The following is a 22491-nucleotide window of genomic DNA, read 5'->3' on the forward strand; positions in this document are numbered from 1 at the left end:
AAAAGCAGGGTCAGAAGCCCAGCCTATGATCCATCTGCAGGACAGCACATGGAGCATCCCATCTTGGAGATGTACTGGGAATCAGGCATAAAAGAAGGAAGGGGACAAGTTTCATGTGTGGGACAGAGGACAGGTAGACATGAGTTGTAGAACCACTGGTGAGCCCACATGTCAGGGGGATGTGCATACATGACATCCATCATAGGAAAGCCTCCTCGTGTACTTGTGGATAGCAAAGACACTCCTAGCCACAAGTAAAGAGACTTCACTTTAAGACCGGATCTTGAATCATTTCCACTTAGAGAACTTCTCAAGCATAAGAGAGGACAGGTAAATCTCATCTTTTCAACTTCATTAGGCTCTGACCCAGGTCCTGGCATTTTTTCTTGTTCTCATCTACTTTTCACCAGTGCCCAGCAGTGCTGAAGCAGACACACTTAACCTGGTTTAGTTTAGTTGGGATGCTGAGCAGCACACACTTAACCATTGTACGCTCAACTCTTCAGGAACTTAGTCCTTAAATCTGTTGTTGAAACTTTCCCTAAGAGCGGCTGTGCCTATAGGCTTCTGACCAACTGGTCAAATGGTGAAAAAGCCAGATTGCCATCCAGATGTCATATCAACCGTGGGCTAAGCAAATGGGTATTTAGAAGATCCAGGTGATGGGATTTCTTTTTCTGTTTTCTGCTCACAAGTCAGAAAGCCAGCTGAATGCCAGTGGCGACTGGATCCCTTCCTGCGTGGGTCTTGTTTATTCCAAGGAGAATGGAGGACCGCTGCGAGCCATGCCTCCAGCTGTCAGCCTAAGGAGCGCGAGCGCAGAGCTGAGCTGGGAAGCGCCCGCGACGCAGGGCGCGCAGGAGGCGCAGCCCTCGGGTCTCCGATCCGGGGCGTTCTGCCCTGTGGTTGGTTCAGATCACTCTCCCTGGCTCCAACGCTTTCCCTAAACAGGGATCATTTGTCAAGTGAGCATGGTGCGCGGAGCGCGGTAGGCAGATTATGGAAAGAGAGAGGGAGGAGAGAGGGAGGGGAGCGCGGGCGAGGGAGAGGGCAGAGGGCGGAGAGGAGCCGGCGTCCCCGGCACTGCGCTTCCCGGCCCCGGGGATTCAAGTTGGGCAGGTCGGCGGGCGGCGCCGGAGACAGGGGCCAGGGCCCAGGGGAGCCGCCCGCCGCCCCGACACGGCTCTCTACGTGCGGGATGCTTAAGGACAGCGCGCAGGGAGAGTAACTTGAAGGCCAGAGAGACCGGTATGAGGATTCAGCCAAAATGGAAGGGCTCCTGTCTCCGATGAGGACGAAGGTAGGGGAGTGAGCATCGGTTTTGGGGGGATTCTGCCGGGAGGCGCCTCCGGGCGCGGGCGGCTCGCGGGGCTTTTGTCTCCTACAGAACTAGGGCTGGGGACGGCGCCTGGAACCCTGGAAACACAGGCGGGCCTCCAAGGCGGCGCAATCCCAGGGAAGGGGCGGCGGGGTGGGGGGACCAGCTGTCGGTGTGGACAAAGGGGATCGCAGTCGCCGAGCTCGCCCCTCGGTGGAGTAGACAGCCATATTTTAGTAGCGCTTCCACACACCCTTCCTGGGGGGCGTGCAGCCCTCGGAGCTGTTCGCTGAGCGAAGTACCGATTTCTCGGGATGCTTTGCTGTTAGTGGCAAGAGAGCCCTCCCTGCTCCCACTTGAAACGTCCACTTTCCTCCCCCTCTTCCTCAGATCAAGAGGACCAGGGGATCCTCTCCGTGGAAAGTAGGTTAATGCATTCTGCAAGCCGGGTGTCCTGGGAGAACAGGACCTGCGAAGAATTCAGAGCTCTGGACCAGCCTGAACGCGAGCTTAGCCCTCTAACATTAAGAAACGAAAGGTTCCTAGGGAGCTGGTTTACAGCACTCTAAACTCGGAGCGCATCTTGGTCTTCCTGGGAGTTTGCTTCTTTTCACTTGAGAAAGGGATGCCTGGCGGTTGGGGTTTTCCATTAAAAGCTCAGAAGATGAGGGGGCTGATTGATGTCTGCTATATTCACATAAAACACTACGTGAGTTGGCGAAAAGTTTTAAATAATGCCAGGAATATTGCTTTTTTATTTTTTTCAATCTGAAGTTTAAAACAATCAGGGAAAAAAATAGCTTTATAAACCCGGTGCGAAGTTAAAGCAGATAGGAAAAGCCTTTGATTTACATCATCACTTTATTGCTGTTAAGTGATTCAGGCACAAATAGATTCTTTTGTCATTGAACTTTTTTTTGTTCTTTCTTCTAGTTAATGAACTTGACTATAGTGCTTTAAGAGAATATTAGAACTGGGGTTCTAAGCATGAAATCACCCCATCCTTTGGGAGAATTCTCTGTGGCTCTTGTGCTCGGCTGTCATCTTGTCAGTCATTCATTAGGAGACCCTAAAGTGAGAATGTGCTATGAAAGGTTCTGATCTTAGCCCCTCAGCTGTCTGGCTGTCTGGTGTCCTGAGTGATTCACTCTGTGACCGTTTGTTCTCACCCAGCATGTCGCTAAAGCACGAATGCTTCCAGGCAGCAAACTCCACTACAAGGGGTCGTGGAAACAGCAGGTACCATTCACACATCCTTTACCAACGCAAAGAAAATGGCACCAGGCTTTTATTTCCCTTTTATGACAGGATGAGGTTTGAATGCTTTAGGGGATGGTACTATTATCTGTTCACTTGGACACTTTTTGAAATTGCTCCCTCAGGCCAACGATCCTGGTATTGGGTATTGTGTGTCCTCTCAGGGCTCTCAACACATCTTCGGATCTGAGCTCATAACCATCAAGTAAAAACTCTTTTAGACTTCTAGGGGAGTTCCCCAATGCAAATGAATCAGGACCCAGCCCTGTATAAATCACAATGCCAGCTGACCACAATAGCATACAGGAGGAGAAATGGGTGTCAGTGGGTCAGGCTGTCCATATATTATGTTTATTGGTTTATTTCACATCATGGCTTGTTACTAAACCATCATCTCTTCAAATGAACATTCAAACTATAGGATTTGGAGCCCTACCAAAATTCAAACAAAAACTCTCTACGTAACCAAAATCTTTATGTAACCCAAAAGACACTCATTCAAATCCTTTATTTTTTAGGTTTCAGGAGATGTGTGTGTGTGTTTGTGCTTAATGACTTCTGTGAATTCCTTTTTAAATCTTGGTGTTTCTAACTCTGGAAAATTGCCATTTCCAAGTTTAAAAATTCAAATATGTTTGAATTCACATAAATATTTTGAATTTTTTAACCTACGATATCATCATGACTCAGGGAGCAAGACCTGATTGTACAAGATGAAAAAGAGTAGTTTCACCACTAAAACTGAGCTTCAGCTTCCAAACTGCTTCATCCTATGTTGGTGAAATTACCCACTGATTTTTAAATTTCTCTAAAGGCATATTAATGGCAATGCATTTCTAGTCATAGACTTTGATCTACATTATGCTTAGTTAAGTCTAAGAATATTTTCCCTGTTTGGTGAAGATTTAGTTTGAAGTTTGCGATCCAAGGGTATCATGATGAGTTAGACAAAGGAAGCCTCCTAGAGCTAAAATTTGGTATGTTGCAGTTACTTAATAACTTACTGACAGTTTAAAGCAAGTGTTAAGGTAAATTGGACATCATGCTGTAATTTCATTATGCCATGTAATAGACTTAACCAGTCTAAATCATGGGTACTCAATGCACTTTTATCTTGAGATTTGCATAATTGGCACATAAATATGCATGAGAATAACTAGAAGTGGCAAAATGTTCATGAGCGTTAAAATTAAGGCAGTTGCAAAGAGGGCACCTGAGCCCACCCTGTCCCCTGGGTGGGTGGCCACACTTGCCATACCTGGGCATAAACAGGGCGGCAGCTGGCCTCCCGCCTAGTCATTGTGTGTTGTCCGTGATGCAGGGCTCAGCGCAGCTTCTGGCTTTTGGCTGGATCCACTTGGGTAACTACTCATTCTTCCTTTATATATAATGCAATCTAAAATGTCTCTAGGCTGATGGATACACTTCTGAATGGCCTCCTGGCAGGCCATGACCCAGACTTCAGGATTCTAACCGTAATAAATGATGTTTGCCAAGGCAGGGAAAAAAAGAAAGGAAAAAGAGAAAAGCTGATTGAGGTTTCTCTTGTGAGAGTCAAGGAAAAAATTATATTTAATTATCTTTGGGCATTTTTGAAATGTGTTCTTTTTAAATTTGATTTTTAATCCTTCAGCCTTCCTATTCTCTCTAATCCTCTGTGCTCTGCTGCCAGTGAATGAAGCTGGCAAAAAAAAAAAAAATCTCTCATTTTCAGCTTCTTGGGCTCCGGCTTGCCAAAGCCTGCTGCAAAATTTGCAGTGAACATCTGGCTAAGGCCATGTGAAATCAAGCCAAGTCTTTACATTTTATGAATGTAAGGATTGCGTTCCAAAGAAACAGCAAAAGATGAAGGAAGAGGAGTTGGAGAAGGAGAAAGCGGAGAAGGAAGAGAAGGAGGAGAAAGAGGTGGAAAGGAGGGGAGAGGTGAGAAGAAGAAAGAGAAAAGAAAAGATAAGTTGCTTGGGTATCTATCTTCCATATCCAAAGAAGTTTGCAGATGTGTCTTACCAAATGTTTGCACAATTAATGTAGAGTGGCTTGAAATAAACTTGGCTAGGAAGGATGGAGTATTAACTTTTAAAAAGTTCAGTTTGGCAACTCAGTAAATATTTCGTATGTTAATTAGTTGTTTTAAAACACCCTGATATCGTTGCCTTTAATATCTGCTCTTGCTTTACAATCCACAAACTCCCCAGGGAAGGTGCTTTTTTATCTGCCTGAGCCTGTCTCTTTCTACCACAAAGACATCATGTCATTTATGGCTCACTCTTTTTTATTTTTTTCCAAGAGAATGACATCTAATTTGTGACTAAAACTTTCTAAGGGAAGTCTTCTGAAAGGATTAAATCATATTGTAATAGGGACACCCAAAAGGAGATGGAATTTCAGCTTAGAAAGAAAGAGGATTTGAAAGTAACAAGGAATTGGGTCTGGGAGTCCCTCTCTGTGTACACAGGGATAAATGGAGTTAGTTGAAGTCTTGCCCTGCTGGGTCGTACTGCAATTTTGGAAACACATTAGATACAGATGTAAGATATTGTCTTAGTCAGCCAGGCTGCCAAGGCAAATACCACACAATGGGTTGGCTTAAACAGCAAGAATTTATTGGCTCAGGATTCTGAGACTAAAAGAAGTCCAAAATCAAGATATTAGCAAGGCTTGCTTTCTTCGTAAAGACTGGTGCTTGGATGCTGGCTGCCAGTTATCCTTAGGATTCCTTTGCGTGCATCTCAGCCTCTGTCACCTGGTGCTCTCTCTCTCACTGGGTCTGCTCTTCTGGTTTCTGCTGATTTCTCTCTTCTTACAGCGTGGTCTTCTCCAACCTGGATGGGTTCTCTTTCTGAGACTTCAGGTAACGTGGGTAACCTCCATCCGGATTCCGTTGGCCAAACCTTAACTAAAATAACCTCTTCAAATTATCTTATTTGCCGTGAGTTCATACCCATTAAGGACAAGATTCAAGAATAAACACGTGTTTGCTAAGACTTATAATTTGATCTACCATAGATGTCAAAATTATAAAATTACAGATAATATAAACAGCAAACAGAAGAATCCAGAGAGTACAGCCAGGTTCTCAGATTCTTCAGATTAATTATCATACAGTATAGGAAACCCTTAAATTCCCTTAGAATTGTGCTGAATCTGCCTTTGTCGGGACTCCATGGAGAACAGTGCTTGAAGTGGTCCATTTTGTTCCACCTCTGTTGTACACGGATTTGATAAAATATTAGAATTTCCTTTTCAAAGATTTCTGGGAACCTGAAATCAGTAAGGCTTAAAGAAGGGTTTATGCTGAGTAGGAAAGACCAGGGAGGACTTGACAATTATTTTCAAATATATTAATTATCACTATGCACAAGATTATGTACAAGTTGACAGCAGACTATGGTTCATTTTAATGGAGTCCTGAGAAAGACAAACTTGCTGGAGTCGAAGCATGATAAATTTAGGGTAAATTCAAGGAAATGTTTCTTGACATATGAAATATCTTCCTGAGAAAGGTGGAGACACGGTTCTCATCAGGAGGCCTCTGAGACAGTCAGCATAGAAAACGAGAAGGAGCCAGTGAAGACATCCAGTGTTTTTATGGTGCTGGGGAATTTTTACCATAATGCCAATAAAACCAGACAGTGTTTATGAAGGATGCATCAGGCCTTCCTCCTACGGGCTACTATAATACATTTATTGGTAAAGCTGAACTTGGCTGGATACAAACAGGGAGCAACTTTTTTCTTTTTCACAACAGCCCCTTTCAAGGCGCCTGTGGGTTGTGGAAAGGGAGTGGAGGACTGGAGGACAATTTATTTGGTTGTTGAAGAGGCGATGCGCCAGTTGCAGTCCGTCTTCCTGACTTCAACTCCTAGCTCCATCGTTCACCAGCATGTAACTTCTTGGATTCTTGTTTTGTGCAAGGGTAAAATGCACTTCATGTAAGGACCCGTTTCATAGGTTGTTGTGAGAAAGTAAGTAGGTTAATGCCGGTCTGTTCTTAACATCATAAGAAACGTTGGCTACTGCGGTATGGCTGTATGAGCAAACATGACAGTCATTATGGGGACAAGTGCAAACCTCATGACAAAGGTGTGCAAAACAGGGGTCGCAGAGGAATACAAGTAGGAAAAGCAGGCAGTGTGCCTTCAAGATGATGCTGTGAGCTGCATCCCAGAAGGAAAATCAGATCCTTGCTTGTCCAGGTACACCTCTGGGGGCCTGAAATAAAACTGCACTGCCTGTAGCACAGTCAGCTCCCATTATAGCAAATCCTTTGGCAACAAATAATAGTGATGTTTCTCTTATGTAGATGAAAAGGTCATGGCCCCAGCTTAAGCTCACTGGTATCTTCTCTGGGACTTAGAGAAATCACTTTTCTATTTGGATCTTTCCTTGACTTTTTCATCTTTTTTTTTTTTTTTTTTTGCATGGTCAGTCACCGGGAACCAGACTTTGTCATCTTTTAACTCACATTTTCTTCGGTGCTTTGTTTTATGGGTTAGCTTTGACACACATTGCATGACAGTCATTACAACCTGGAAATCGGCACAGGATAAATCAAGGCTACCTCCCCTTCCCCCGAGAGCCCGCTGTTACCACCTACCAGCACACCACTGCCTGGTATCCAAGGGTCCGAGAGAGTCTGAGGGTCGCACCTGGATTTCCATGGGTTTCGGTGACCTGGCACTTGACTCTTCATTTTCCGACCTGGCACCCTGCCTTAGCAATTTGCAGGCTTCTGTGAGTGTTCAAACCAGCAGGACAGATTCCTGGACCGATCTTAACCAAGTCCGGGACGGGCCAAGAACCAGTAATTTCCGGCAGGCTGGGTGACTTGGATGCTCACGGTGAAGAAGCTCTGGTCTGCCCTGTAGCCACAGAAACCCACTCAGCATTCCCTGAATGTCCCCACTTTCTTACCTAAGTGCTACCATCTCTCTGGCCAAAGTGCTGCCCTCCTAGCCCTGGCCTGGCTGCCTGAGGTGGATGCTCCATCCCCTCCCAGGGCATCCCAAGCCTGGGTGGGTGCTCCATCCCCTCCCAGGGCATCCCAAGCCTGGGTGGGTGCTCTATCCCCTCCCAGGGCATCCCAAGCCTGGGTGGGTGCTCCATCCCCTCCCAGGGCATCCCAAGCCTGGGGTGAGTGCTCTATCCCCTCCCAAGGCATGCCATGCTTACCTCAGATACTTGGTGGAACCTGTCCCTGTACCTATTATAACCTGTACCCGTCCATTTGTGCCCTTTTACTGGGCTCTGAACCTCTGGAAGGCTAGCTTCTTCCTTGCATCTTGTTCTCTTACATAGGCCTGGCACACAGCAGGTGCCTGCCACATTCAAGGCACATAGTTCCCGTCCACCACTGCAAGGCCACAAACAGTGCTGTTATCTAAGAGTTGCAGGTTCACTAAACACTGGGCATCGACCAGCCGCTGGGGCCCAGGGCACGAGGCGGGCCAGCTCCACAGGGCACATTCTCAGAGGCCAAGGGCAGAAGGGTCATTTTGTTTTCCTTTTCCTTCCCAATCTCTCCTGGTACATGATGACAGCTAACATTTACTGAGTGTTTTAATAGGCTAAGAGCTTTGCAGGTACAAACTTATTTAGTCCTCGGAATGGCCCGGTGAAATAAGTGTGGACAGGAAAAGTGTTTTACAGATAAAGGAAACCAAAAACTGGGGGGGCTGCAGAACTCTTGCAGCAGGGGCTCAAGCTGGCGTCAGTCTGTGTTCAGTGCCTGGTCCTTGGGTGTGAGCTGGAGCTTCCCAGGGATGCACAGAGCCTGCACCTCCCAAGACTCCCCAATCCAATTCTGACTCTCGAGGGAGCAAACCACAGCCAAAAGCCAACCTTACTTCAGATAGGACTCATGGTTATCCCTGACATATAGTCAAAACCCCAATCCCAAGATGTTTTAATGACTTTGATTTCATTGAAAAGCAAATGACTTCCTGATGAAACATGGCATGACAAGCCTATGTTTTTCTTGGCAAGTGGGAAAACTTGCTGAATTAATTTTCTTCTACTGCCAGTATATCTCAATAGGGAGAGTAAACTAGCCAAAAATGATAAAAGCAAGTAAATATATTGCATTCATTTCAAAACAACATTAATCACACTTTGAAGTAACTGGATTAACAGTAATATATATTATTATAATATGATAATATATAAGTAATTTAATAGTTGTATTATAATGTGCTATATATTATATTTTATCATAGCATGGTAATATGTAATAATTACCATATTGCAGTCCATATTGATCAACAAACTAATATATTAGTTAAAAATATTGATATTGGTTATAATTATTAATATGCTATATTAATATAGCATAATATATTCACACATGGTTATAAAATATTAATATGCAATACAGCAAATAATATAATTCTTTACTATTTATAATGGTAATCACCATTTATTGAGCATTTATTATAAAATCAATGATTTGATTCTTTAAAAATTTCTAATCCTTTTAAGAATTCTGCAAAGCAGGTATTTCCCCTCTTTTTTTGGTTAGGGCAGGCACTAGGAATCGACCCGGGTCTCCGGCATGGCAGGCGAAACACAACAGGTATTTTAAATCTCATTCAATAGATGAGGAAACAGGCTCTAAGAGGTGAAGTGCCTCAGAGCCATATAAATGAGTGAGGTAAGCAAGTGTTTGAACCCAAGGATCTCTGGCTTTAAAGCCTCTCCTCTTTTCAGTACCACCCTGCTCCCTGGTTCAACTTAGAAATGGAGGAGAGAAGGCAAAGATGCTGAGCTTTCCATCGCCTTATTATAAACTGGGAAAAATGGAAGATTGAAATATACAGTGTTCATTCATTGTTTAATCCATCAACTCATTCATTTTTAACCATGTGGATCCTGGGATAGCCTGATTCCTGGCTAAACCTGATTATAGGAGCTGCAAAACTCCTATAATCCAGAATCACCTGGAGTGCAGGGTGCCATGGGGTTTGTGGCCACTGCATGGGGAGAGTGACTCCCCAGCGGTGTGATTATCCTATCTGTCAAAGGTAGTGCTGGACAAATACAGAACAAAGGCTGGTTCCACACCTAGAAGGCAGATGAAAGAGGAAGGATAGACCACAAGCCAGCTTTTGAAGCTGAGGCTGGTTTAAAGCCTGTTCCCTAGCATGCAAGCAAAATCCTTTTGGCCCAGAGAGTTTATGAATCACTGTGGAAGCCTTCTGGACACCTCTCGCCTTCCAGACACTTCTCATGGGCCGTTGGCTTCACCAGATGGGGGAATCTGGTCCCCAGAGGGCACCCCAGGGACAGGCATGCGAAGCTAGATTTGCAGAGGGAGATGCTTGCCTGGAAAAGAAGATGGGTGGAAGTCTCAATGCACCAATCTCGTGCTTTATAACTAAACTGGCATATGAGTGTGGCAAGCCCAGTGTAACACAATTAAATGAGGCAAGGACTGAGCTGATGTGTGAAAAATTGGAGAGTTGATATATTTGCGGTAATTCTGTTCATTTTCCTGTCAGAACGGTTTACTATATCCCAAGCAGGGGGAAAAGACAACTCTGCAGTAAAGATGCTAAGAAGGAAAAAATTGGGCAGTTCTTGTGTCTCATTCTCCAATTCATCCAACGAGGATTTATTAAGTGCGTGTATCAAATGTCAGACAATAAACACGTTTTCTTCTGTCAAGGTTGTACAAACAAAAGGAAAGTGTTAACAAAAGGCCCACACACAGGACGAAGCAACCGAATCAGTTTTTCTGGAAAACAAATCAGATCACGAGCTCTATAAGCCAGGAGCAGGGAAAAGTGACTTTTCCAACAGTCGCTTTACTTTCCACTAAGTGTGATGCTTTTAATACAAGTGGATGATGGCATTTGGGTAAATTAACTCCACATTGATATTCAAAGGAGTTTGTTAATGGTGATAACTGAGTGTCTTGAAAGGGATAAAACGCCCTTAGGGGGATCCTATTAAGTCTCCTGAGGCCCTAGATCTAACACAAAGAGCATGAACTTAAACATTTTTTTATAAAGGGGGAAACTGGAATTAAGTCATTTTTTCCTACAATTTCAAAGTCAAACACTGGGCTTAGCACGAGGGAAACCAGTTTGGAAAACACTAGTGTAGGACGCCATGAAATTTGATAAAGACCAAAACCTTTACTTAAACAGCTAGCCTCAGAAAACCCAGACTAACCCAAGGACATATTGAACTTTCTATTGTTCTTTGCTTTCTATGGATTTTTGGGTGGAGATTCATATTTAGCTTGTGTGTGTGTGTGTGTGTGTGTGTGTGTGTGTGCTGTGTCTGGCTGCTGTTTACTTTCAAAATTGATGCTTCTGAAGATGATTTCAATAGATAGACCCACCTATGTGCTGGGAAGTGGGAGACAATTCACATTTCACCCCGCAGGCTCCAAAGTAACTTTCCATTCAAATTATTTTACAGGTTGAGTAAATGGCATATAGCTCTTGGGCAGGGCATGTCTATCGTGGGTAATTTTGAAGGATATTAAAATTTACTCAAAGTGGCTTTCTTATTTTGAATCAAATAAGACAATGCGGCTTAATATATGTGTGGGGGAAGAGTGCTTACGTTCTTTAACTCAGTGTTCTCCAATAGAAACATAAATTTGAACCACAATGCAATTTTAAATTTTCTTCTAGCCAATTAGAAAGAGCAAAAAGAAGCAGAAGAAATAAATTTCAGTATGTTTTATTTATTAATTTGTGCATCTGTTTGTTCATTCATTCATTCAAACATTCACTTTAACTGAATATATCATTTTATCCTGCAATCAATATAATATTATGGAGATCATTTGCACTCGTTTTTTTAATACCAAGTCTTCAAAATCCAATGTGCCTCTTACACTCACAGCACCGCTTTGATGCAGAGCAGTCACATTTCCAAGGCCCAGAAGCCACGTGCGCTTGGTGACCATCTTGGTCAGGGTGGCTCTAGCTGATTTATTTACCCCCACTACTAAAGCCATAAAGCTAAACTCATTGAAGTATTAAAAAATTGCACTTGCTGTCTTAATAGTTCATTTTGACAGTGCAGCTGTTAACTGGGGTGCTATCCTGTAATTAGGATTTGCCTGGGGCCTCCCGTATAATTGTATTTGGGGGTATGGATGCCCATAGCACTTTGATGCTACTATAGTAAAAGCAGATGCTTCCACAAAGAGAAAGAAAGTCTGACAGGTGGACAGAGGGCAGAGGGGAGCAGAGCAGGCCTGAGGGGGCAGCCTGGCTTGCCCCATGTTCCACCCATTCGGTTGAACACTAGTCTTGCATTTCTCTCTTCTGCCGTTCACGGTGTGGTTTCAGAACCTCCCCTTCTGCCTAGCTGTCTCCCCATTGGGACTGAGTCAGCAAGTTACAGAGGCATGCCTGGCTGAAGGACTGTGTCTCAGTTTGCCAGGTGCTATGACAAGGACCATACAATGGGCTGGCTTAAACCAGCATTTATTGGCTCATGGTTTTGGAGGCTAGAAATCCAAAATCAACGTGTTGTCAAGGCCATGCTTTCTCCCTGAAGTCTGTGGTGGTCCAGAGGTGGCTCGCTGCAATGCTTGGGGCCCCTTGGCTTGCACTGCTGCCTGCATCACGTGGCCATCTCTCTCTCTCTCTCCTTGTGTCTGCTCTTCTGGTTTCCTTCACTTCTGGTTTCTGGACCCTCCCTGAGGCTTTCTCTCTATAAGGCCTCCTGCAATGAGGATTAAGGACAACCCTGGTTCGGCTGGGCCACACTAAATAGGACTTTAGAAGACCATGTTCACAAATGAGTCCACACCTGGCCTCACCTTAGTACATCCAAAGACACGGTTTACAAAGGGGTCACACTTACAGGAGCTCCAGTTAAGGACGGGTCCTTTCTCCAGGTACTTTATTCAGCCTTAAGCAGACCACCTCCCACTTCCTCCCCAGGTAACCTGGTCCAGGTTCCTGGCCGAGCTGCTTGATGGGACTCTTCCTGAATCTCTCCCCCAGCCTGTGCCTCCCTCTCACATTTCCTGGTTACACCCCCAGGTTGGTTTTCCTTTTGTGTTTTTACATTGACACCTGGGTGTTCCAGAGACATTTTTACCTTAATGTGAGTGCAGACGCCCCTTCCACCTGCAGGCTACTCCTCCCCCATGCTCCTCATCTCACCATTGGTGGCCCACTCCTTCTGGCACCCTAGCCAGAGCTCCAGTCTCCCCTTCGACTCCTTCCTCCTCACTCTGCATAGCCAATCAGTTCCCACACCCGCTGCTTCACCTCTTCAGTACGCCTTGCCTCAGTCCCTTCCTCTCCATCCACGCCCCCACAGTTCAGGTGCAAGGGTCTTCTTCAGTCTGTCTCCTTGCTGCACTCCCTTCTCCCAGGTGCATGCCCTCTAACCTCTCAATTCATTACTTGGTGGAGATCCTATTTTTTAACAAACCTGTGTCTCTTTTCATCTCAAAATTCTCCCTAGTAGCTCCCTTTGCCTGCAAAAGACTGTAACTCTCCCTGGGTGATATCAGGCCCTTTGTGGGCTGGCCTCTGCCTGCCTCTTGCATCTCTGTGGCTGCCCCTGATTTCTGGGATGCTGTTGTGCTCCAGCTCTGCTGCTGGTTCACCAGAATGCCGCGATTCCCTTGTCTCCACCACCCCAAGGAGGCTGCCTTGCGCCTGGATCATGCTCTCCTCCTTGTCTGCCTGAAAAGCCTGCAGTCCTCCAAAAACCAGCTCAAGAATCCCTTCTTCCATGAACACTTCCCCAACTCAAAGGGCAGAGTAGGTTCCCTTTTCCCATATCTCCTCCGTTGTGTCTGTCACCCTCTGTACACACACACACATCACACCTGCTCCCCAGGCATGCAGTAGTGAATTGAAGATGAAGCTATTGGTCTTTCCCACTTGGAAAGTGATGTGTGCATCATGTTATCCACTAAATGTCAGCCTCATGCCTTAGGCCTGCTAAGCCATATATGGCCAATAGTCACCTGCAGACATGTGGGTGCCAGAGGCAGGAGACCAGGTGGCCTTCACCTCAGCCCGGGCCAGAGCTCACCTGAAGCAGAGGCTGTGTCAGCGCGGCCCCGGCTCCAGGGAGACAGAAATGCTGAGTCTTTGGTGGAGTTCCAGCCACTATCATTAGTGCATGAGTTAGATGCCACCATCCCCATTAGAAAGCTGAGGAAACTGAGGCACCCAAAAGTCAAGTACTTTACCCAGGGCCCCACAGCCATGAAAAGTCAGAGCCAGGATAAGAGACCATATTGGGCTGCAGAGCCCGCACTCCTTCCACAGTGCAGAATGCACTCCCCAGTGTTTGTGGTGGTTGGTGGCATTCTGAGTGTGATTTTCAGGTGTTGATGGGCCAACTCCTCAGAAGGAAGACACAGGGGGGGCCTGACCCCAGAAGCCCTGGGCCGCCTTGGATGCAGAGATGTTCAGAGGGCCATGGAGCTGACTCATGGGGGTTTGCGTAAGATCTGGGTCCCCCTCAGCCCAGACGAGTGCACACAGGGGCCTCTTCCTGGGAGCATGCAAGGAGTCGTTTGCAGCTTCGTTTTGGATTCAGTTAAGACTTTGACCGCAGTTTTCAGCTTGAACCCCCAGGCTGCAAGGCATATTGAGTTTTGTCAGTGAAGATGTGTCCCTTTGCTGTGTTCCCAGGAGTTTTCCTTTCATTGGCTAATGAGGCGACAACAACGAGAAAATTGACTTCTTTAACTCAGGTGTATTTGCTGCAAGGCAGTGCCTACCTAGATTATTCTGAGTTCAGTTTGCTTTAGTGACTAATGCTTTTTGGGGGAGTGTTCTGACAGAATAATATGAGTTAATGAGCCTCTCTCAGGGAGAGATTCAATGAAGCCATCAGGCAAGGCTTATGCTCGGATATACCAGCTGTGTTCCAGAGACCCTTAGGAGTCCATGAAAGCACCAAAGGCTTCCATGAAAGTGTTTTCCATGAAACTTTCCAAGAAAGTTGAGTTTTATGTAAAATGACATAGTCACTAAAATGTTTGTATCATGCATTATTTCAGGGATACAAAACATCTAGTCCTTTCTATGTCTGATGAAGTTGAAAACCCTTCACACTTTCCATTCCCAGGGATAACCTTTATTCTGAATTTGGCATTTATCATTTCCTACCCTTATTTATATTTTTATCATGAAGACGTGTAATGGAAATGTTCGTAATAAAAATAAATCATATTGCATGGATGTTTGAGTGCTTTCCAGAAATGATCTCCAAGGATACGTACTCCAAGTGTGTGTATTTCTTTTACTCGATCTTTTCCACTCCGCAACTTGGTGTGTTCATGTGACAGTTGATTTGAGAGAGTCACCAATGGACATGTATATAGTGGTTGATTCACTTCCCTGGTAGAGTGAATTGTTGAACTACAAGATTCTATGAGTATACCGCAATTCACATACTTGTTCTCTTATGGAAGGACATTGAGTTTGCAAATTTCTCCCCAGCATCTACACCTGTGAAGAGAATTGCTGGGTGCTACTGTCTGAGCATCTTATCATGTTCTAAATTGCTCTCCAAAGAGAGTAACCATTAAAAGATGTTTTAGTTCCCTAAATTACACCTTATTACCTTATTTTTCACTGCATTCTTTGGTATGTATATCTGCATGCAATTAGGATGGCGCCAAAAAGGAAATAATGTGAATATTTTTGTCTATAGGGAGAACATTTATTATATTTTATATCGTGTTCTGAAACAGAAAGTCAAGAGAAACTCTTGATTACTTTCCTCCAAACCCTCTTCCCAATTCATTCCACTCTAATACTTACTTTCCATTTTGTTCTGACAAAATCTCATCACCTTCCCTCATATGCTTTGCATTCCTTGAAGCTTTAATCAGTATTGCCTAGCCAAGGTTTTTGTGATTTTTATCTTCTCTGCAAAAGATATAGAGTTTTCTATATATTAAGGATATATAATTTCCTTAAAACTGTAAGGAAACATTCTAGACCCTGTGACTAAAACCAAACCCCAATCCTTTGAGGTTGTCAAAGGAAAAAGAATCTCTATCTGGGTAGAGGCAGCAGTTAATCCTTAGAGCTTTGATCCCTCTTCCTTGAAGTCCTGCCTCCCTGTGACTGTTCATTACTTATTGCCAGCACTTCCTGCCTGGCCTCAGGAGTCTCAGGGGACTTCTACAAGGGTTTCTATTTTACTTTATCACTACAATAATCTTAAAAACAGTAAGAGCATGAGAGCTTGTGGATCATCTAATGGATACCCCCTAACTGAGTACTGGCCCATGATTGCGCCATCCGCCATTTTTCTTTTGGGCTCCTAAGGGTAGAGCAGAGGTTACCTTTTTTTTTTTTTGCATGGGCAGGCACTAAGAATTGAACCCGGGTCTCTGGCACAGCAGGTGAGAACTCTGCCACTGAGCCACCATTGCCTGCCCAGAGGTATGAATCACCCATGTGATTCTCCAAAATATAGGTGTGGGGCATCACCTTTGGACTATTAAAAATATTTCCAGAGGCATGAGTAGGAAAGTATGGTGGGAGAACTGCATCCTTCCCTAGCCCATAGGGATATAGGTAAATGCCCCATGCACGAGTCCGCTGCTGGGAGAAGCAGCTAACTCAGGCTGAGAGCAGCAATTTAGTTTCAGCCCAAAAATATCATACTCGGGTTAAACCAACACTGTGAATTGAAATTTTATTGGTATTTACATAAGATACGTGTGTTTAATTTACATATTTGCTTGCGTTGTATAAGAACTCCAAGCATAAGGAGTTTACATACATTTTTATGACTGTACATATTTAAGTAACTAAAATTATAATAAAAATAATTGAAGTCAGCACTGGGGAGTCTGGAAGGAGGTTTTCCTTGAAAGAAGGCCATACATTTCTGACGTGAACTCAAACCTCTCGGCACAGCTGAGACCCAGCTGGAGCATTTGAATGTGATTTTCTGTGTCTCTCTGAAGGCAAATGGGAGACAGTCAGAGTTTGCTGTGGTCATCTAGATGACAAGGTGAAATCGGTCATCCTGAGTTTCAGGTCCTGGGCAGTCCAGTCCACTCTTTGCCCCCTTTTTTAGGGGGAGCCCTCTTTCCTCACTACACCACAGCTTCTCAAAATCCACACCCAAGAGCTGGAAGTCCAGAGAAAGACAGACTCTGTCAAGGATCATTTCCTGATTCCACTGGGCTCCAGTCAGGTTTTCCAGCAGAGACCATGTAAGATGGAGAGCTGGTTACACTCCAGGGGAAGGGCTGAGATGCCGGGCAGGAGTGGTGAAGGAGCCGCAGGAGGGACGGCCACACTTAGGTTGCAGGGACACAGTGGGGCAGGAGGTGGCCTGAGCCCTGAAGCCCGAGCCATCTGCCAGGAGTTAAAATCATAAGGGTGCTGGAGAAGGGCAGGAACAGGCCTACGCAGGCATGCTCCTCACTCTGGATTCTTGTCGGATGTTCCTGCTCTTCTCTGTGATATCTGACCCTGGGAGCAACCCACTGTGGGTCCCTCCACAGGCTACACACCAGTGGCAGGAAAGGCAGAGAGGACGCGTAGGGTGTTCCAGTTCTGCTTGGTGGGGGTGGCTGCCTGGCACCCAGTGTTGCAGTTCGCGTGACTATCTGTGTATGTAGTGAGGAATCATTGATTGATAAGTAGTGTCTGTAAAGTGTGGACGGGGGTGTATCAGTGCCACCCGTATTTGTAATATACCACCCCTATCTTCTGGCTTTATGAGAAAAGTCAGCGTTAGCATGTGGATAATAGCGGATATGAATCTTGGTAAATCTGTAAACTCAGGGGTGCAAGAATGTCCATTTCTTTATTTTCTTCAGTGTAATTGTCTTTATCCTTGTGGATGGGCAGGAATTCAGTTTTGTCATTATTTTCACGTAGTACCTGGAAAACGTAGTACCTGGGAAGAGGTTTCTAAACCCTATTCACCCTTCAGTATTGCTGTCAAACCTGCAAGATGGAAGTCTGGTACCTCTCTGCTTCCCTGCCTTGGGGGAACCCATGAATCTTTGTCATGGCCTGGGACCCCAGTGCTCAGAGTCTAGCATTCCCAGAAACCCCTTTCTGTCATCTCTTCTCAGACCTTGCGTCCTTCCTAGGGCACGTCCAGGGAATCAGACAAAGACCCCCACTGCTCATGGAGCCAGGTTGTGGGAGTCCCTTTTTTCTCCACTCTTAAGTACAGAGACACCACAAAGGGGGCTAAGAATGGGGGCATGTGGACACCCTTGGGGGTCAATCTCTGGTGGTGGCCAGTGTAAAAGTTTTATTACACTTTTCCACTGACTGAGTTACTATCTTTAGGTTTGTCCAACAGCAATCAATGAGCACATCCAGGTTTGGCTCCCTATTAATGCATTTTCTGGCAGATTCTAGTGTATTGAGAGAGAGAACACAAGCATTTTGCTTCATCCTCCCTTGATGCTGCTTAAGTCTCATCTTCTCCCTCCTCTCCCTCTGGGAAACCTAGTGACATCTTTTCATTAAGCATGGTTTTCAAAGCATAGATGCTGGGGTAGAAGATGTCCTGTAGGCAATGGCTGCTTTAGGTCAGCAGCAGAAGCTTTCTTAGGATGAGGGGCATGGGTGTCTCCACCTTCCTGGACAGATGAGAGGGAAAACACAGGGAGAAAATAAATCAACTAAACTTCTCCATACATCAACTTACAGCATTTTCAAGTGATTCATCCTGATGGCAGGAGGAAGGGAAAGAGGCAAGAAGAAAAGGAGGGAGGGGGCGGTAGAGGGAGAAAAGACTGATTTCATTTTGGGGGTTCTGTTCTTTCAATCAGATTCTCCTGCAGTGAACAGACACTGTTCCAGGCACATGAGTTGTACAGTAGATAGAAACTACCAGAATCCTCCCTCCCATGGAGCTTGGTACTAGAAAGTCAAGGAATCTCAAAAACCTTTAGGCACAACCTCCCAGCAGCAAGTACTACTCCTAGGCATGCAACAAACCCAGTACTTAGAATACTGGGAAGATTCTGAGCGGAGATCTGTCTAGAAAAGCCCATACTCTGCAATAACATGGTCTTCCCATGAATGAGTGTGAAATTGGTAAGCTTCCTTTGTGGAGTAATTTTTTAAAAGTGCTGATGTCTTTTCACCTTGTTTCATTAGCTGAAGCTTGTTGGGAGAGGAGGTGGGAGGCAAATGGAAATGTGTGGTTTGGAGTTCCTCACAGGAAGCGTGTTTCCTAGGAAACCGCCTATGATTGAGTGCAGAAGGCTCTCTGAAACGTGAGAGGAGGAATGAGACATATGAAAGCGTATGTGTACAGGGAAAGGGGAAATAAATCATTGGTTGGACCCTTAGGTCTTTAATTAATAAAGAAAATATTCTATTAGTGAGATATTTTGGAATTGCCAATGAGGTAGCGGTGGGGGTAGAGTGAGAGAAATTTATAAAAGGGCCCATTGGCTGGTCACGAATACAATCCAAGAAAGCTCAGCCCCATTCATAGGCAGAGAATTAAGCCATATACCAATGAAAGAATAACATCATCTCTAATTCATCCCCTCAGTGTAAATGAAAATAACAATCTAGTTATCCTCCTAGAAGGAAGCAGATGCTACCTATTCACTATCAACAAGTCACAAGCTGTGGTTGGTTTTTCCAGTGGAGGTTGTATGTTTAAAGGTGCATTGTTTGGCCTAGACTCCTTCAGCTTCTTCCTTTTATGACCAGCAGCAGGGGCCTAGGACTTGAACAAAGGAGACCCAACTGGAATGAAGTCCACTTTCCCAGTCCTACCTCTGCCCAATGCAAGCCCTTCCTCTACTCCCCTCCCCCTAAAAAGGTCTCCAGTAGGAGCATGGCATTCATATAATCAACGATGTGTATTAGGGAAGGAGGGGCAGTCATTAAAAGACATTTATATCAAATCCACTAAATATTTCTATGCCTCTGATAGAATTGATGTCTAAATATTAGGCCTGTTATAGGAGGTATCCACTTGGCTAATGAATATTTTAATTAACTTTTCAATTGAAATACTTATACAACCAGGGTTTTCTGTGGAAGTAATGGCCCCTGAACATGTGAAGTTGAACTATAAACAGGTACAGCTCAGTGAGTTTCATGAAGTTAGCTTTGGCTTGTCATGATGTTTATGCATACCTAGAATAATCCCTATCAACATTTTGTCATTTCTGTGCTTTGGTGTGTGAATTAGATTTATTTTCAGTGATGTGTGTATAATCATGTATCACAGTTCATTTGTAACTACAAGTGTGTGAGCATTTGCATATGTCTGGGTATGTACGGGGGAAGCAAAGTCTTAGTGTAAACCTCTAAAAATCGATTTGTCTTATTACTAAAAGGTCTTGCCCCAGATCTTGAAATTGAAGACTCATGGATGTATAAATCTGCACAGAAAACGAAAAAAAGTTACTTTCATTGTTTCTTTAAAAAAGAATGTTTTCTCTTGATTCTTAAACTCTGTGATAATGTCTTCTTTGTTCACTCATTGTTTGCAAAGGAGCCTTCCTGGTTGAGGCCCCCAACCCTGTTTTGGTCAACCATGTTCAAAGACAAAATGGTAGTGTACATAAAAGAGATGAAAAGGATGGAATAGAGGTGACATTTAAACTCCCCAGTGCTTATTAACCTGGAAACAGAAGAAGGATTATTATAACACTTTCCTTTCCTTTTGACATCTGCCTAGTTTCCAGAACACCAGAATAATAAAAGGGCACAGGAGATTGTCAAACATGAGGGGAGCTGATTGTCCCCCAGCACTTCCTTCGTCCCCATGGTACAATTCAAGTTTAGAGCGAGTGTGATTCTTCAGGAAAGATGTGTAAGAGCTCACACTGCCCCAGACCGGGTTCCAAGAAGAAGCCTGGGAATTAAATTATCCTCCAACACCTTGAGGTAGGAACTATTCACAGCATCTTCGCAGACAAGGAAACTGAGGCACAGAAGACTTAAGTTACAGTCCCGGGACCACACAGTGAATGGAAGGGCCAGGATTTGGACCTAGACTAGGTGGGTCCAAAGCCTGCAGGCTTGCTCACCTCTCTCGCATCTCTGGCCTGGTTTGCAGCCTAGCCTCAGCCTCAGAGCAGACAGACCCATTTTGAGGACCATAATAAACCACATCAGAGTTGGTACTGGACTTTCTGACCCCACTGCCTGTCCTGCAGACCCTGACTTGGCTTGGCCTCGCAAGGTGTTCTTCAGCAGCAAGTTGCAGGAGGAAAGGAGGATTTGCATCTTTTTCAAAAAGATAAGATGCTTGAGACCTCCTAAATCTGCAAAATCCAGGCTGTCTTTTATGAAAGACCTCCCTGGCATTTGATTTAATTGCAATTTATACTCTGTGCCCCAAAATGAGTTGAAATAGGTTGTGATAAAGGCAGGTACACATATGCTTATTAAAATAAAAATAGAAAATTGCAAAAGTGCAAAGGAAATGGAGCAAATAGATGATTATATTTACTGTAATTAAGCATTATGTTCAGTTATTACTCTGTCATTCACCTCAACTGATTATGTAAAAAACTGCATATTTATTCTCAATCCATTCATCAACTCATTTTTCCTGGGAATCCCCTGGTTGCCAGGCAGTGGTGGTGCTTTAGGTGAGACAAAGATGTTCAATGTGTGTATGTCTGTGTTGCCTGGGAACGTTATCTAGCCTGAAGGCATCCAGCACTCATGAACCTGTGCCTGAGAATTAGGTAGCATCTAACCCACTGCCTTGCTGTGTCATGCACAGGGTGTGTGTTGTAAGTGAGGTTCTGAGAGGTCAAACATCAGTCAAGTCGGAGGAGCTGCTCCCTAAATCTTCAGCATAGTAACAGGCATAAGTCACCTCTTCATATACTGAAAATGGCCATCATAGGAGCCTACAGATGTTAGATAGAGAGCTGATTGAAAATGCTAGATAGTATTTTGCTATGTATTATATTTTGTTGCACTGTGTTTGTTGTGTTGCGTTGCATTGTGTTGCATTGCAACGTTACTGGATTCAACAACGAGTCTTAGGAAGATGTGCCTTCTAGCCCTCCTTCCATACTATGTAGGACTCTTTCCTCCCTGTAGCATCCCACCTGCCATATGCACATTCAGCACAGCAAGGACTGGTTACCAATACAGGAGCTCCTGTTTATTGAGCACTTACTGTGAGCTGTCCTTGAATCATTTCCCATGTAGTGACTCAACCCTTACATTTACCCTGTAAGGTGAGTGCTACATGCTCCCCATTTCATAGATGGGGAAAATGAAGCACAAAATTTTAAGTTATTTGCATGAGACCACACAGCCAGCAGAAAGCAGAGCTTCACCCTGCAGCTCTTGATGACCGTCTTTTCATTTATAGCTAGAATTGTTTGTAAAATGTTCCAAGGTTTATCTGAAGTCCACCTTCAAATGCCTATTTCACCTGATCCCATTTTATTGTCACATCAGTCGAGATGGAGCCTATTCTTCTTCCAACTGAAAATGTCACCAATGCTACAACAAAATCCTTGCTTCTAGGGAAGGTGAACACTCCCTGATTTCTTCAGTCATTCCCCACCTCTCCGCAATGGAGTAAGAGATGAGGAGCCTGATTTCCGGATGCAGACAGCTGAAGGTCAAATCCCAGCTTTGTGACCCTGGAGAAGTTGTTCAACCTCTCTGTGCCTCGGTTTCTTCATCCATAAGGAACAGTAATATCTGTAAAGGGGCCTCATCGTAATGTTTAAATCCATTTGTGTATGTGAAATAGGGCCCAGCAAAATGGGAGTAGTTACTGCTGACAGATCCACCTGGGGGACACTATGACCTATGACCCTCTCACAGAGCAGCATCCAGGACTGGGTACAGAGATCTGTGACCCATGAATAGATTTCATTTTTCAAACCCATGAGCTGTGGTTAGTAGAAAAGAAAAGGATGAGTGTGATCTGGGAAAGGTAGGTGCATGGCTTTCGTGCTTACTTAGTGATTCTGCCCCACT

General features: G+C 44.6%; 1 protein-coding gene across 1 annotated transcript in view; it reads left to right on the forward strand.

Moving 5' to 3' along the window:
- The first annotated feature begins 1184 nt into the window (after positions 1–1184).
- FRMD4A (FERM domain containing 4A) overlaps positions 1185–22491 on the forward strand; it is a 452880-nt gene continuing 431573 nt past the window's right edge. Inside the window, exon 1 of the mRNA XM_077169372.1 lies at positions 1185–1300. Coding sequence (XP_077025487.1) covers positions 1268–1300 — 33 coding nt within the window. The 5' untranslated portion in view covers positions 1185–1267. The remainder of the gene's footprint in view (positions 1301–22491) is intronic.

Source organism: Tamandua tetradactyla, chromosome 7 (assembly GCF_023851605.1).
Source record: "Tamandua tetradactyla isolate mTamTet1 chromosome 7, mTamTet1.pri, whole genome shotgun sequence".
Classification (NCBI taxonomy): Eukaryota; Metazoa; Chordata; class Mammalia; order Pilosa; family Myrmecophagidae; genus Tamandua; species Tamandua tetradactyla.